Raw genomic sequence first — 13,206 nt, forward strand, 5'->3', positions numbered from 1 at the left:
ACCAGCATTTTCTCTAATTTAATTTAGGAAGATAGAAGTTTACGATATTGTACGCAATTGATGAGGAGGAGGTATGAGAGAAGAAGATTTCAAGAGATATAGACCTAGTCTGAAGACGTTCCAATAATATGATGGGAACACTTCTGTAGTGCAAAAATTGAATTGTTTATTTGCGATTGTGTTCTCGGAACAGTTTGGCTTTGTCTGTTTGCAAGGGAAATGAAGGGAAATATGTATTTCCTAAAGAGATATTTAAATTGCCTTTCAATCAAAATATCATGAAAGATTTTTCATGTAAAATATATTTTATTTCTTGATAAAATATTAAATTTCAATTCCCTTGCAACCTAATGGAACCTTTAGTTTTCACCCAAAAAATAAAAATAGAACCTCTAGACTACATTTGGATGCCAAGAAAAGAAAAGAAAAAAATATATATAATGAGACAAAAATTATAATGATGGAATGATTGATTTATGTGCTATCTCTTTCCTAAAGAGTTGATCCAACAATTGATTTATGTGTATCTTTTCAATATTTTTTAAATGTTTTGTTTTCTTTTTTTTCTCTTGACATCAAAACATAGCCTCAGGTGGAAATCCGACTTGCAACTGACACATGTGTGGATAATGGATTCAATTGGTTCTAATATTAGGATATTCTTTATGGGAAAAAAGATCAGTTGGTCATAATATTAAGATATTCTTTATGGGAAAAAGATAACTACATTGTACAAATTCCTTCATATCCTCCTCACATAATAAACAATAAGGACCCGGAATGACATTTCTTTCCCATTTTGACCATGATGGATGATACAATTTTCTATCATCATTAGTGGTAGTGTGTAGATTCTTTCTTAGTTCTTACACTGCCCTTGTAGGAAACTCTCTCTTGTTCTTTATATAAATGTGTTTGATTGTATAATTGGGTCTAGCACTTTAGTGTTAAGTTTTTCGAGAGTTCGAACCTGCTACCTAGAAAATTATTTGCTCCATTTCCTGCCTGGTCTAGTTCCCCAAGTCCCTCTAATAGGGGGTGGATCCCACTCGAGCAATGTGTTCGGACAGGGATAGGGTGGTCATTTTTACCCCCTATTAGATGGACTTGGGAAATGGACCAGACTGAAAAATGGAGCAAATAAAGATCCCTTCTACCCCGACCCTTCTTACAATAGTAGTAGTAATATAATAGTGTGGTTCAATGGGGCCCCTTAATGTTTCCTTGTGACTTGTGAGTGGGGCTTAGTATTAAAAAAGGGGCGTTGTTCTCTATGCTACAGCGCAGGTTGTGCTTAGGCACATGGGGTGGGTGCAATGACCAACCTGCCCCTGCACAGACTGCCCATGTGCCTGGCAGGCTGCGGCCGAACATTCTCCCATTGAAAAAACAAAAGTTTAGATTTTTCTCTCACGTGACAGATAATTAGATCACTCCTATTGTACGAAGGAGGGCAACATCGTAATAACATCAGTTTCATTATAACCAATGAGAGATTCACAAATCCTAATTGGCATCCACAAGTACAATCAAATCCTCAACTGTCTAGGTTTCAGCACTTACTCATTGTATTGAGAAACTATGGGCGCGTGCATCTCCACACGGACCACACCATTGCTGGCTTCCAAACTATGGACACGTGCATCTCCACATCCTTAACTGTCCAGGTTTCAGCTGAAGTATTCTATCTTTTTTTTTTTTTTTTTTGGCTATACTTTTTTGGCATCCAAACATGGCCTAAAAAGAAAAGATAATAAAGGAAGGAAAAAGAAAAGGTTAAGGCTTCGGTAATGGCTACTTCTAAACCAAGCCGCCTGGTCCAACCAATCTACCCAAAGGTCCAAACCCACATTTATTCCTTAATCCCAGCCTTTAGATTGGTATCTTCAGCTGATCCAACCTGGGTCCTTGCATGTATATCCTAAAGAAGAAAAAAGAAGAAAAGACTGGACCGGCCAACCAACCTGGATCACCCAGGCCCATCCAATCTACCAGAAAGGACGAAACCCACCTTTTATTCCAATCTGGGCCAGCTTTTTCTGGTCCAACCAAACCAAAACCTTGCCACCTAAGGGAAAAAGCAGGTTACAGTTGTCCGTATTTTTGTGTTTTAGTCATCACCCTGCATCCAAACAGTCCGCATGAAGTTCTGAGTTTGACCAATACAGAGAATCCCTAAAGTCAAACACGTTAAAGAGAATCGAATGGAACACGTATAAGGGCATGTCCGTAGTTCTAAAAATAATCAAGGGCAAAATAGACAAAGCGGTCACCTTTTTCAGCTTTTCTTAAATTTATTTTTTATTTTTTAAATGAAGAAGGGAAGGTATAGACAGTTTATAGTTTATACTTTATAGTATTATACATCGAGAAGAGAATTTTAAAGAGAGAGAGAGAGAGAGAGAGAGAGAGAGAGAGAGATCTCTTACTACAAAGAGACCTCTTGGTTGTGCTTAGACTCCTTAGAGTGGCTTTCATCGATTTCCGTCAAGTAGTGCGTCCCTGTAAGCCTCGTTAGTTAACCCTTGGTTTCTCTCTTTCTTCTCCTCTGTGTCTCTCTCTGTCTCTTACTCTATCTGCCCAACAGAGAATACCAACTTCCTTCCTGCACAAGGGGTCACAATCCAACCTCCTTTACATAAATTTTTTTTTATATTATAAATATTACGTGTATGTTTCAATATAGAAAAGAGAGAAAGTGAGGAAGAAGGGTGCAACAGGGCTTCATCTAATGTGGAAATTTAGCCGCTTTTAAGGTATCTTTCTTTCTTGGGCAGTTTCCATTGTAATTTTTTTTTTAAATTTAATCTTTATGGGTTATCTGTATTTCCTTTAAATGAAATATATTGGACAAATTGAGCAAATGGGTTTGCTGTATAATGGTTGTTCAGTCTTCGTATTTTTTATTTAATTTGTAGAATTTTGGGTGGTCAAGTCTGCCAGTTTTGGGTATTGTTTTTGTGTAATAATTTCGTTTCTAAATTGTTTATTTATCTTTACATTGATTCAAGATTTGACTGAATGTTTAGATTTTTCGTGCTTGGGTTTGGATGACCAGATTTGGTTGATCTCTGGTTTGAATTGACCCTTTTTGGTTGTTGGATTTCATAGGGTGATATGTCCTGATAGCAAAAGGGGTTTCCTTTTTGGATAGTTGGGTTTTGATATTTGACGGTTTTTAGATATTGAGAGCATATTTTGTTAATTTCTGAGGTTGCAACTTTCTCCTCCCTCTTTTTACCTTCTCCTTGTCTGGGATTTAATGCTGGAACTTCTTCTCTGGCAGTTTTAAAATTATGTATCTTCTGTGAATTGATTTTGGTCGCTCAGGATAGTGGCTGTTTGTTTCCTCACAAATTGAGAGAGTGAGAGTTAGGTTTCGTGATTTCTTCCAGTCAATAGAACAGTTTTTGCAGAAAAGCAGGATTCTGTGTTGTAGAGGTTAGTTTTCTTCTACGTCCCTGTTCAGATATAACAATCTATCTAGGGGTTTCATGGAAGATTTCCTGGTTGAGACATTCGCCTGGGATTCAAGTACATATATGTTTCTATCTACTGTATAGCCCTCATTCTTTCAAAGTTTTCTACTAGTGATGTGGAATTCCTCATTTAGATTAGAACTTAACATTGCATCCAGTTAGATCCAAGATCGGTTTACATGTGCTGTACTTGATAAGATCTTTTGTTCTAATTTTGGAATTAAGTCTGAAATAAATTAAAGATCTAATATTTATGCTTGTGCTCTTTCTGATGAAAATAGGTCCATTCTATTATCAGAAGGATTTTGAAAATATTACGTTGTTTCTCTAGTCATCTTATGTTATATTGCAAGGTAAGAATAAATTAACCAAGGCCACCCTTTGTCATACTGCAGGATTGTAGACTCTAGTTGGGTCATCCAGTGCAGGACGGAAAATAATGCCCTGAATTTAGCATTATGTGTAGATATGTTTGATAGATTAAGCTAGGGGTTCTTGTTTCACATGGAACAACTATAGTTTTAGCATTTTAGATTCATTCCCTGCGGATCAAGTAATCTTCTGGTTTCGTGCTTACTGTACCCTCGTAACGTTGGCTAAGATACACAGTCTAATTCTTAGTAGGGCCTGTGTGACAGTCTGAAAAATTCAATCCTACCCTGATAGAGACCCTTTAATGGACATTGTTGGAGAGGAGGAAAAAACAGTAGTGTGAGCGCTCATGTTAATCAAACTCTGCTGTGATTTATATGGCAATATTGTAATGGTTTTGTTGAAGAAAACTAACACAAAAGCTTAAGCTATTAAGTGGAGAGACTCAACTTATATATGAACGCATCTAAGGTCTTGGAGTTTTCCAATATGGGATTAATCCCAACACTCTCCCTTATGTGTTGCCCCCTTTTTTGGGTGGTAGTCATATGGCATGTGTGGCCCTTCTTTTGAGTGACCATACATAAATGTATTATTAATGTAGTGGATACCAGGTTAAAGAAGTTTAACTTAAAGGCTTAAGATTTTAGATGGAGAGTCTCAACCAGTATATGATGGCATCCAAGGTCCCAGAGTTTTCTAATGTGGGATTATTAATCCCAACACGTTTTTTACCTAAATTTCATTCCTCACTTTCTTTGTGATTTTTCATACTTTATTGGCTGCTGCTTATGAAGTTTGAAAAATTTAACCACATAATGACAGGATGGGAAAGGAAGAAAACAACAGTTGAGAATGGTCTTTTTTTTTAATCATTAAACTCGATTTGGGTTTATATGGAAGTGTTTAATGGTTTTAGATGTGAGTACAATTTATTGCCTTATAATAGAGTGTTTGCTGTGAGATAGATGACCAAAATTGGAATGCTAATTGGGCGGAGAATTTCATGTGTGGTAGCTGTAGATTTTTAAGTGTAAGATACATCCTAGTTGAGGTTCATTATTAGAAAAGTTATATGTCTTCTGGTTTAAAAATTTACAGTTTTGGGGGATGGGTTCATGTAAGCCTCGTAAAAGGAGGTATAGGTTCAGGTAAGTTGAGTCATCAGATGTTTGTGCACCACAGATAGGAGTTTCATTTCACAGGGTCTTTTATGGTTCACTCTACAATTTTGTTTTTTGAACTTCTCTACTACCATTGTGAATGGATCAGTTTTCTAAGGACTTCTTTACATGCCACATTGCCACCATATGCACTACGAGATATTGTGTTTTACTTGTAATTCCAGTACTATTTTAAACTTTTCATTTGTTTATGGTTTTTTTTTTCTCGCATTTTTCCCTTTTACAGTCAATTATTAATGGGGACAGAATGTGTCCATGGTTGTTTAAAAGAAGAACATCCTGGAATCACGAGTCATGAAAGTTTTCAGCATGATACTCCCTTTAGCATGAGTAGGGAATCCAACACTACTTCAGTAGTTTCTAGCAGTAATGTCATGGAAGCGAGTCAAGCGACCACCGAGATACCACTGGTAAAAATGGATGCTGAGCCTAGCAGTTGTAAGGAAGTGAAGGCTAAGCGATCACTTCGGTGTAGAAACTGGATAGATTATGGGGTATTTGATATTAGTTCTGAAGAGGAATCTGATAGTCAGAAATCCATGAAGGTTGTTTTTAAATTTATATTAGATGGCTTTCCCATATTTCAATGTCTATTGTTGTTGCTTAGTCGGTGTTTCAACTCACATTTTCTTAACGTCACCTGCTACCAACTATCGTTATCATATTTTCATGTTCATTTCCAGCTTAATACATTTTGGTAGCTTTAATAGCTACTCTTAGTTTTCGAAGATAATGCTTCAAGTTTCTTTGAAGAAAATCCCTAAGGAAATTGATGCTTTATACTTCTTTTCTGTCTTAAATCTTCTCCTAAAGGAAAATTTTATGTTTCTAAAATTTTAACATCTTATTTGGATGGTTAAGCTGGACTCAAGGTGCAACGTCATGGTTTTTGTTTAGATATCAGTCAATCAAGTGACGAGTTCAAGACCCAACAAATAATTGAGCATTTTTTGCGTTCCTTAACAGTGTCTGTCCTAAATTTAGTTGGCCCCTATTTGTTGGACAGTCACATTTTCTAAGTTTCAAAATCTGACCCTAGTTGAATAAGATAGTAATTGATATTAGAATTACAAATAATTAATGTTGTAATTATTACTTTATTTATTCTTTAAGCATGTACTTTACAGGGGTTTACAAAGTTGCTAATAGTCCCTGTTAGGAACTTTAACATGTCTAATAATTGAGATATGTGTTAAGTGGTTTGTACTATAGTTATTGTCTTACCAAAAGTAAGGGTGACTGTTAATTGGTTTCCCATATAAAAATCTGCTTTGACCCAATAGTTGAGCAGGATTGACTAGACCTTTGGATTTCATCTGGCTTTGGTTTCAAAACATTTACTAAATCATGATAGGTATCATGGATTCTGTAACGAAGGTGCATTTTAGCATACATAGGGAATAAATTTACAAGTTAACCATTACGTATCTCATTATAACTTTTCACTCAGGACCGAACGATGAGACGCAACCAGCGAAATGATGGCACCATTGAATGTTCAGGCAGTCCTCGAAGCCGAAAGGTATACTGACTCAGATGATTTGTAATGAAATATTATATTTATTTTCAATGGGCATAGTAGCTATATATTTATGTAGTTATACCTGAATACCTGTTGTTGGTTAAACCCCATGGGTAGAATACTGATAACCCTAACCCTAGTTGTTAAATTCATTCAGTGGCTATCTCTGAAATTTTGGTGAGACCTCTAAAATATGAAAAACTTAAAAAGTAGGAATAGTAAAGCATTAAAAAAGTTTAGCTCAAACAAAACATTAGTACTTTCAATACAATGTTGATAAAATAAAACAAAATTATCACATCCAAGGGTCTTGGACATACTGAATGGATTCAACAGGTTTATATGGAGTCCTGTGTGTGTGTGTGCGTGTGCAACAACAATGAGTTTGAATTTGATATCTTATGCACTTGACGATGGAGCCCATTGATGCAGATTTATCACCAAATTGGGCTTCTTTGCTCAGGAATAAGTCTAGGGTTGGGTTGTATACATGTTGGGCCTTTGATCCCATGGGTTTTCTATGCAATAGGCCACTTTTATGGGCCTATAATATGGGTAATTAGGTTGCATACGGGATTAGTTGTTTTGGTTCCATACTTAGGTTTGGATTGGGTTAAGCCTTTCTTTTTTAGTGTAGGAGTCTATTTTTGAGTTTTTTATATAGGTTGTAAGGGGAGCAAGTATTGAACGCGAATTTTGATATTAATGAAAAGCTTTTTGTCTTCTTCTCTAGTGAAGATTTTTGTCTTGTGTTTGATCTAATTGACAGCTTGCAGTATGAAGCCCGGGTGGATCGTTTGAAGGAATCAGTGTTTGATCCGATTGACACCTTGCGGTGGGAAGCCCGGGTGGTTCTTTTGAAGCTTTCTTGCAAGTCCAAGTTCTGATTTTTTTTCTTTCAAGGATCTTCATTCAAACAAGCTGTTGTCCAAGAAATTCTTCAACAACAGTGAGTTTGAATCATCCCAGACCCTATCCATTCTTCTTCTAATCCTCTAAACATCCCAAATCCCAAATCCCCCTTTATTTTTCTTGTTTTCCCAAAATCCTAAGATCTCCCCAGTCCATTCCAGCCATAGAAACCACCCCAAATTTGGATCAAATTCTCCTCTGCCCCCATAGAGAACTCGATCCAAGCCTGGTTCCTTTCTGACCACTCTAAACCCTAGAAATCTCAAATCTCCCTCTTTACAAAACCCAAACCCTAACCACATTCCTTTGCTGCCAATTCATTCCCGGGCCCTTCCATCCATTAATTCTTAACGTAACCTTCACTGGAAGACCCCCCAACATCAATTTGACCTAACCTACCATCAAACCCTAGATCCCACTAAACACTAACCCTAATTTGACTAAAATCACCTATTTTGACCTAGCCGAACTATCTGTTTAGATCACATCCTGGTTATTGGCTTCTAGTTGGATCCCTTCCAATCTAGATCTACATTACCCATTATCCAAGACCACCAGCTTTGCTTAATAAACAGTTTTCTTCTCACTATATGCTGTGCTTTCTTTAAATATTCAAGGAAACTAACTTTTGTGTTTTGGTTGTATTCTGGTCTATTCATTTGATGTGAATGTTGCTTCCTAGTTGTTTGGACAAAAAACCAGAGTATTTCATACCCCTTCACTATTGCTTAGATTTTAAATATAATCCTCTTTGATGGAGTGAGTAATGTAAGCTAGGGTTCGGTTAAGCAACTTAATCCCTTACAGTAGGATTGTCCAATCATGTCAACAGTCCCAATATGTTACCAGTCCCAGCAATTTAAATAACAGAAACTCTTCAAGGAAATAGTGCAGTAAAATACCCAATCATTACAGCCTTAACAACACCCAACAAAATTTAATATGAAGTCTAGATGCCAAAGGAATAAAAGAATCACATGCAGGTCTATTGCAGGACAGCTAACTGTTAGAACAACCAGAAACCCAACAGGTTCCAGAAATAGTAATTAAATTTTCTGATTGGAATGATGCCCTGTCGAGTGTAAGGAATAAAGTGTGGAATGCCTTCTCAAAATTACAGCCCAAACCAATGGCTGGATGTAGAGTTAGACCAGGATTTCAAAATTAGAAACGAAATTCAGAATTAGTAACTCACTGGTAGAAGTCAATCCGACCATTGAAATGGAATCAAATCACTGTTGAATGAAGGCAGAGATATGGTTAACATGATACTAGAGGGGTGTCTTCAATTGATGAAGAGTTCTATCAACTTGAAGTTTCTGCTAGTAATCTCCATATTAAAGGATGCCACAGAGTATAAGATCAAACTCCACACATCTGATCTGTTGAGGAGCTCAATAGGTCAGATTTCGAACACCAACAACACTTCCAAGAGCCTTCAAAGATGTCTCAGTAGCATCCAAACAGTAGCACCTTCGAATGTCTCTCTTTTGTTCATAGTTGCAGGTTTACAGAAAATAGAAAGTAAAATCGATAGAGAAGAAGATAGAAGATTGGGAAGAAGAAGGGGGGTAGGGATAAATGGTTCGAGTCTCTCATTCTCACCTAGGCATCTCACCTCGAGGTCTCTCACCCCACATAAGACTCTCTCCTACACTACTGCCTCTCACAGAACCCATGGTTAACAAATCAGATTTTTTTTTTTTCATTCATTCAAATCGTGGCCAATAAGATTCCATTCTCTCTATTTATAATGCTTAACATAGTTGTTACAAAATTAGCAACTCCCAATAGCGTGAGGAGGTTGCTTGGCTGCCAATAAAACTGAAAAAAGAAATCTGGAAAAATAGAAACTCTAGTTATTGACTCAACAACAATGCAAGAAAATAGAAACTAATAGATAATATCCTAACAAACATTGGCAGCATCTCATCCAAGCCTGCTGTCAATATTGGCCCCCAACACTATTCATGTTTACAGTACCCGTGTGAACAGTGTCTTCATCCTTTTCTTCTTAATGCTTTGATCTACATCAATGAGTCTAACACAAGATATTTGCCTAAGGAGTAGAATACACATCAGTGTCAGTCATTAAGGCTGCATTTGGTAACACTCTGGTGGAGTGTTTCTGGCACTTTCTTATAAAAAAGCATAGCAAGCAAGCTTGGTAGTACCGGTCCATTTTTGCATTCCCACAAAGTGAACTGAGCCGTCATAGTAGAAATGAAGAAGCATTTTAAAAATGCATTTTCACTATTGTAGCAAACCAACCTCGTGATGGCCCTCATCTTGATGAGTTGCATAAGACTACGATCCTGTGTGGAGGCCTAGATGTAAGTATAGAAGGCCCACAATGTGCTGGTGGCAGTCCAATGGGCTAAAAATAAGCTTTGGATAGTTATGTTACAGGTCGGGCCTTTTCTTTTTTCCTTCTTGGGTTTATAAGGGGTCTAATTTATAAGGCCATAAGGAGGGGGGTGTTGAAGTTAGGTTACAAGATTAGTAGTTAAGTATTTGAGTTAAATTAGGAGAAAGTTTCGAGATTTCAATTTTGGACCTAGTTGAAACTTGAAACTGAAATATTTTGGATTTCGACTTAAATTTGACCGAAACTCTGCATGTTTCAGGCTTTCAGCTGACCATTTTGATGGTCAAATGACCATATTTTAGACCGAAACTTCAAGGAAACCTGTCTAAGCATTTCTAAACATATTGGAAGTCATTAGTACTTTTAAAAGTTAATTGTAGAAAACCTAAAAGGGATTTTTATCAGCATTATTAGTGGTGATACTCTGCTCTATATCTGTATCCTCTGTTTAACTTCATGTTTCTCTCACGTCACTTTGTGGTTGGTGGGGGTGCACTAAATCAGTTTTTAATTCTCTGCTCTTACTTGATGACATTTATCCGAGTGAAATGAATCAAATGTTGAGATGTTCAACTAGGTATCTGCCAGATGGCTTCCACAAGAAGCATGCAGGCCAGACATTGAGGATGCTCCTGTTTTTCATCCCACTGAAGAGGTATCCTTTTGAGTATTTCGATCGAGGTTAGAAATTATTTTGGTGGCTTGGTTGAGTGACACATCATTGATTGTGTATCTTGATGTTCCATTCATCAGGAATTTGAAGATACACTTGGTTACATAGCAAAGATACGCAAGAAAGCTGAGCTGTATGGTATATGTCGGATTGTGCCGCCTCCTTCTTGGAAGCCACCCTGCCCTTTAAGAGAGAAGAACATATGGGAACATGCTAAATTTTCCACACGTGTTCTGCAAGTAGACTTACTTCAGAACAGGGAGCCCATGAGAAAGAAATCGAAAATCCGTAGCGAAAGGAAACGCAAAAGACGACGGCGTTCGAGGATGGGAACAACCCGGAGACGGACCAGTTCAGAAGCTTATGAAGCTAGTGAGTGTGTTGCATCTGAAACAGATGAGAAGTTTGGGTTCCAATCGGGTTTAGATTTCACACTTGAAGAATTTCAGAAATATGCGGATGATTTCAAGGATCGTTATTTTGGCATGAAGGATGCTGAAGAGAGCTTAAATTTTGTCAGTGTTGAACCCGATAAGCGTTGGATGCCATCGGTAGAAGATATTGAAGGTGAATTTTGGCGGATAATCGAGAAACCAACAGAAGAGGTTGAGGTATGGAAATATAGTTATGCAATATATTTATGTTTCAAGCAAACTTTCTCTGCCCTTGAATATACATGATTTCATATTGTATAATTGCAGGTTTACTATGGCGCTGATTTGGAAACCGGAGTGTTTGGAAGTGGATTTCCTAAGGCATCATCTTCAATAACTGGAAACAACTCAGATCGGCATGTGACGTCTGGGTGGAATTTAAATAACTTTCCTCGCCTGCCAGGATCTGTACTATGTTTTGAAAGAAGAGATATCTCAGGGGTTCTAGTGCCATGGTTATATATTGGGATGTGCTTCTCATCATTTTGTTGGGTGAGTCTACGGTCCCACTATGATCAAAGTTTTAAAAAGAAAGTTGTGAGAATATAGCATGATTTTTCGTTGTTCATATGTTTCTACTTTCTAGAATCTGATATAGCTGTGCTTATTCTTCATTACTTTCTTCTCTTTTTTCTTTTTACTACTAAATGTAATAATGATACAATATGTATTGAATTGATAAAAAATGTTCAATATTAAAACAGTCACAGAAGAAGATATACTGGATGACACAATTGGCATAAAGGTATCAAAGGCTTTTCCGTCGAATTCTTATGTTCAGTGAATATCATCTCCTGGAGAGGAATGTAAACCATTATAATGATTGTGATAGAACATTTTGAGTTTTGTATACGCAAAGCATCATAATATTGAATGTTACCATAAGAACAGAAGCGTAGATACCCAACTGATATTAAAAATAAAAAAGAAATAATGATACTTGTAGGAAGTGCTTTACGGATACTTGTACAGTTTAACCATATCTCTTGGGATGTTTTAAAAGAAAAGGGAAAACATCATCTCATAACAAATTCCTCATTATTATGTTTTTGCTATTGTCTTCCCCGAGTTATTTTGAATTTAAACTAGTCAATTACCTTACTGTCATTCATAGAAAACGATCCCATGTGTGTGCCATCTCATCTTATGCTCATGTCTATGTTTTACCAATGGTCTTCAGCCAGTTGGCAAAGAGTGGTTTCTTCTTGAACCATTTCTTCCATTTGGAAAAGAAAAATTGGAACATGTCACTCATACTTTCCATGTACGCAAGTATGCTAGATAGAGATGGTCATTGGTACTGTAAACTATACGATGCATTTCATTGCTCCAAATGCTTGAGGAAGTGGTTGTCCAGAAAAATATTTCTGAGAACCCTAGAGAACCCTTTTTCCATTGACAAATTTGTTACATTTTGAATGTTTTGACTTTCGAGTTCTGCAAAATGTTACCTATCTTGTAGCTAAAGTTCTAATTTTCCTTATCATAACTGACACCTTCTTCCTGCTTTCGGTTTTGCTGCTGTCAATAGCATGTTGAGGACCATCATCTCTACTCTCTAAACTATCACCATTGGGGTGATCCAAAATTATGGTATGGAGTACCTGGAAACAATGCGGTGGAATTTGAGAATTCCATGAGAAAGCATTTACCAGATCTGTTTGAAGAGCAACCCGACTTACTTCATGAACTGGTAAGTGATTGATATTTATCACATTTTGTTTGATCATGACTTGATCTGAAGTAATGCATGTTTTAAAACTGAAGATGGGTACAAAAATTTTGCACAGTTCAGGTGATGGACTTTGTGGACCTCAAATGAGAAATTTGCAATATTATTGTTCTAGTCTTCTAGGTTTGACTGAATTTCCATACTTTCCCTTGCTGACTTTGTACTGTTTCTTCTTTATAATAATAATAAAATTCATCATTTAAATTCAATTTTTTTTTGTTTATTTTCCTCAAAATTTTTGATTGAAAAATCACCCTTTGCATCTATCCTACAAAAATTAGAAACTTTGAGTGAGTCTAGATTCTGTACAAGAGGACTAAGAGCAGTATTCTTACCCTACCTATGCTTTGTACCTGCAACATTCATTGGTTCAGGATGCACAGATTCTGCATTGGAAACCTCTTCAGCTAATAACTTTTTTCAAACAAAATGATCTAACATCAATTCACAGGTGCGCTTTTGGACTGCCTGACATATTTTTAAATTTAAAAAAAGGGCGTAAGATTTGAGGAACTGGCTCCTATCCAGCC

General features: G+C 36.8%; 1 protein-coding gene across 5 annotated transcripts in view; it reads left to right on the forward strand.

The window, feature by feature from the left end:
- The window catches only part of LOC122651640 (lysine-specific demethylase JMJ18-like), a 33,075-nt gene that overhangs the window by 14,502 nt on the left and 5,367 nt on the right, over positions 1–13,206 (forward strand). For 2 of the 5 annotated variants that reach the window (XM_043845110.1, XM_043845112.1), the window contains exons 2-8: positions 2,666–2,756; positions 5,262–5,580; positions 6,486–6,557; positions 10,415–10,492; positions 10,591–11,121; positions 11,212–11,436; positions 12,476–12,637. In XM_043845110.1, coding sequence (XP_043701045.1) covers positions 5,272–5,580; positions 6,486–6,557; positions 10,415–10,492; positions 10,591–11,121; positions 11,212–11,436; positions 12,476–12,637 — 1,377 coding nt within the window. In that variant the 5' untranslated portion in view covers positions 2,666–2,756; positions 5,262–5,271. Of the gene's footprint in view, positions 1–2,665; positions 2,757–2,985; positions 3,442–5,261; positions 5,581–6,485; positions 6,558–10,414; positions 10,493–10,590; positions 11,122–11,211; positions 11,437–12,475; positions 12,638–13,206 lie in introns of those variants that run through there. The other 3 variants (XM_043845111.1, XM_043845113.1, XM_043845114.1) reach the window with 3 other exon arrangements.

The sequence above is a fragment of the Telopea speciosissima genome, chromosome 2 (assembly GCF_018873765.1).
Source record: "Telopea speciosissima isolate NSW1024214 ecotype Mountain lineage chromosome 2, Tspe_v1, whole genome shotgun sequence".
Classification (NCBI taxonomy): domain Eukaryota; kingdom Viridiplantae; phylum Streptophyta; class Magnoliopsida; order Proteales; family Proteaceae; genus Telopea; species Telopea speciosissima.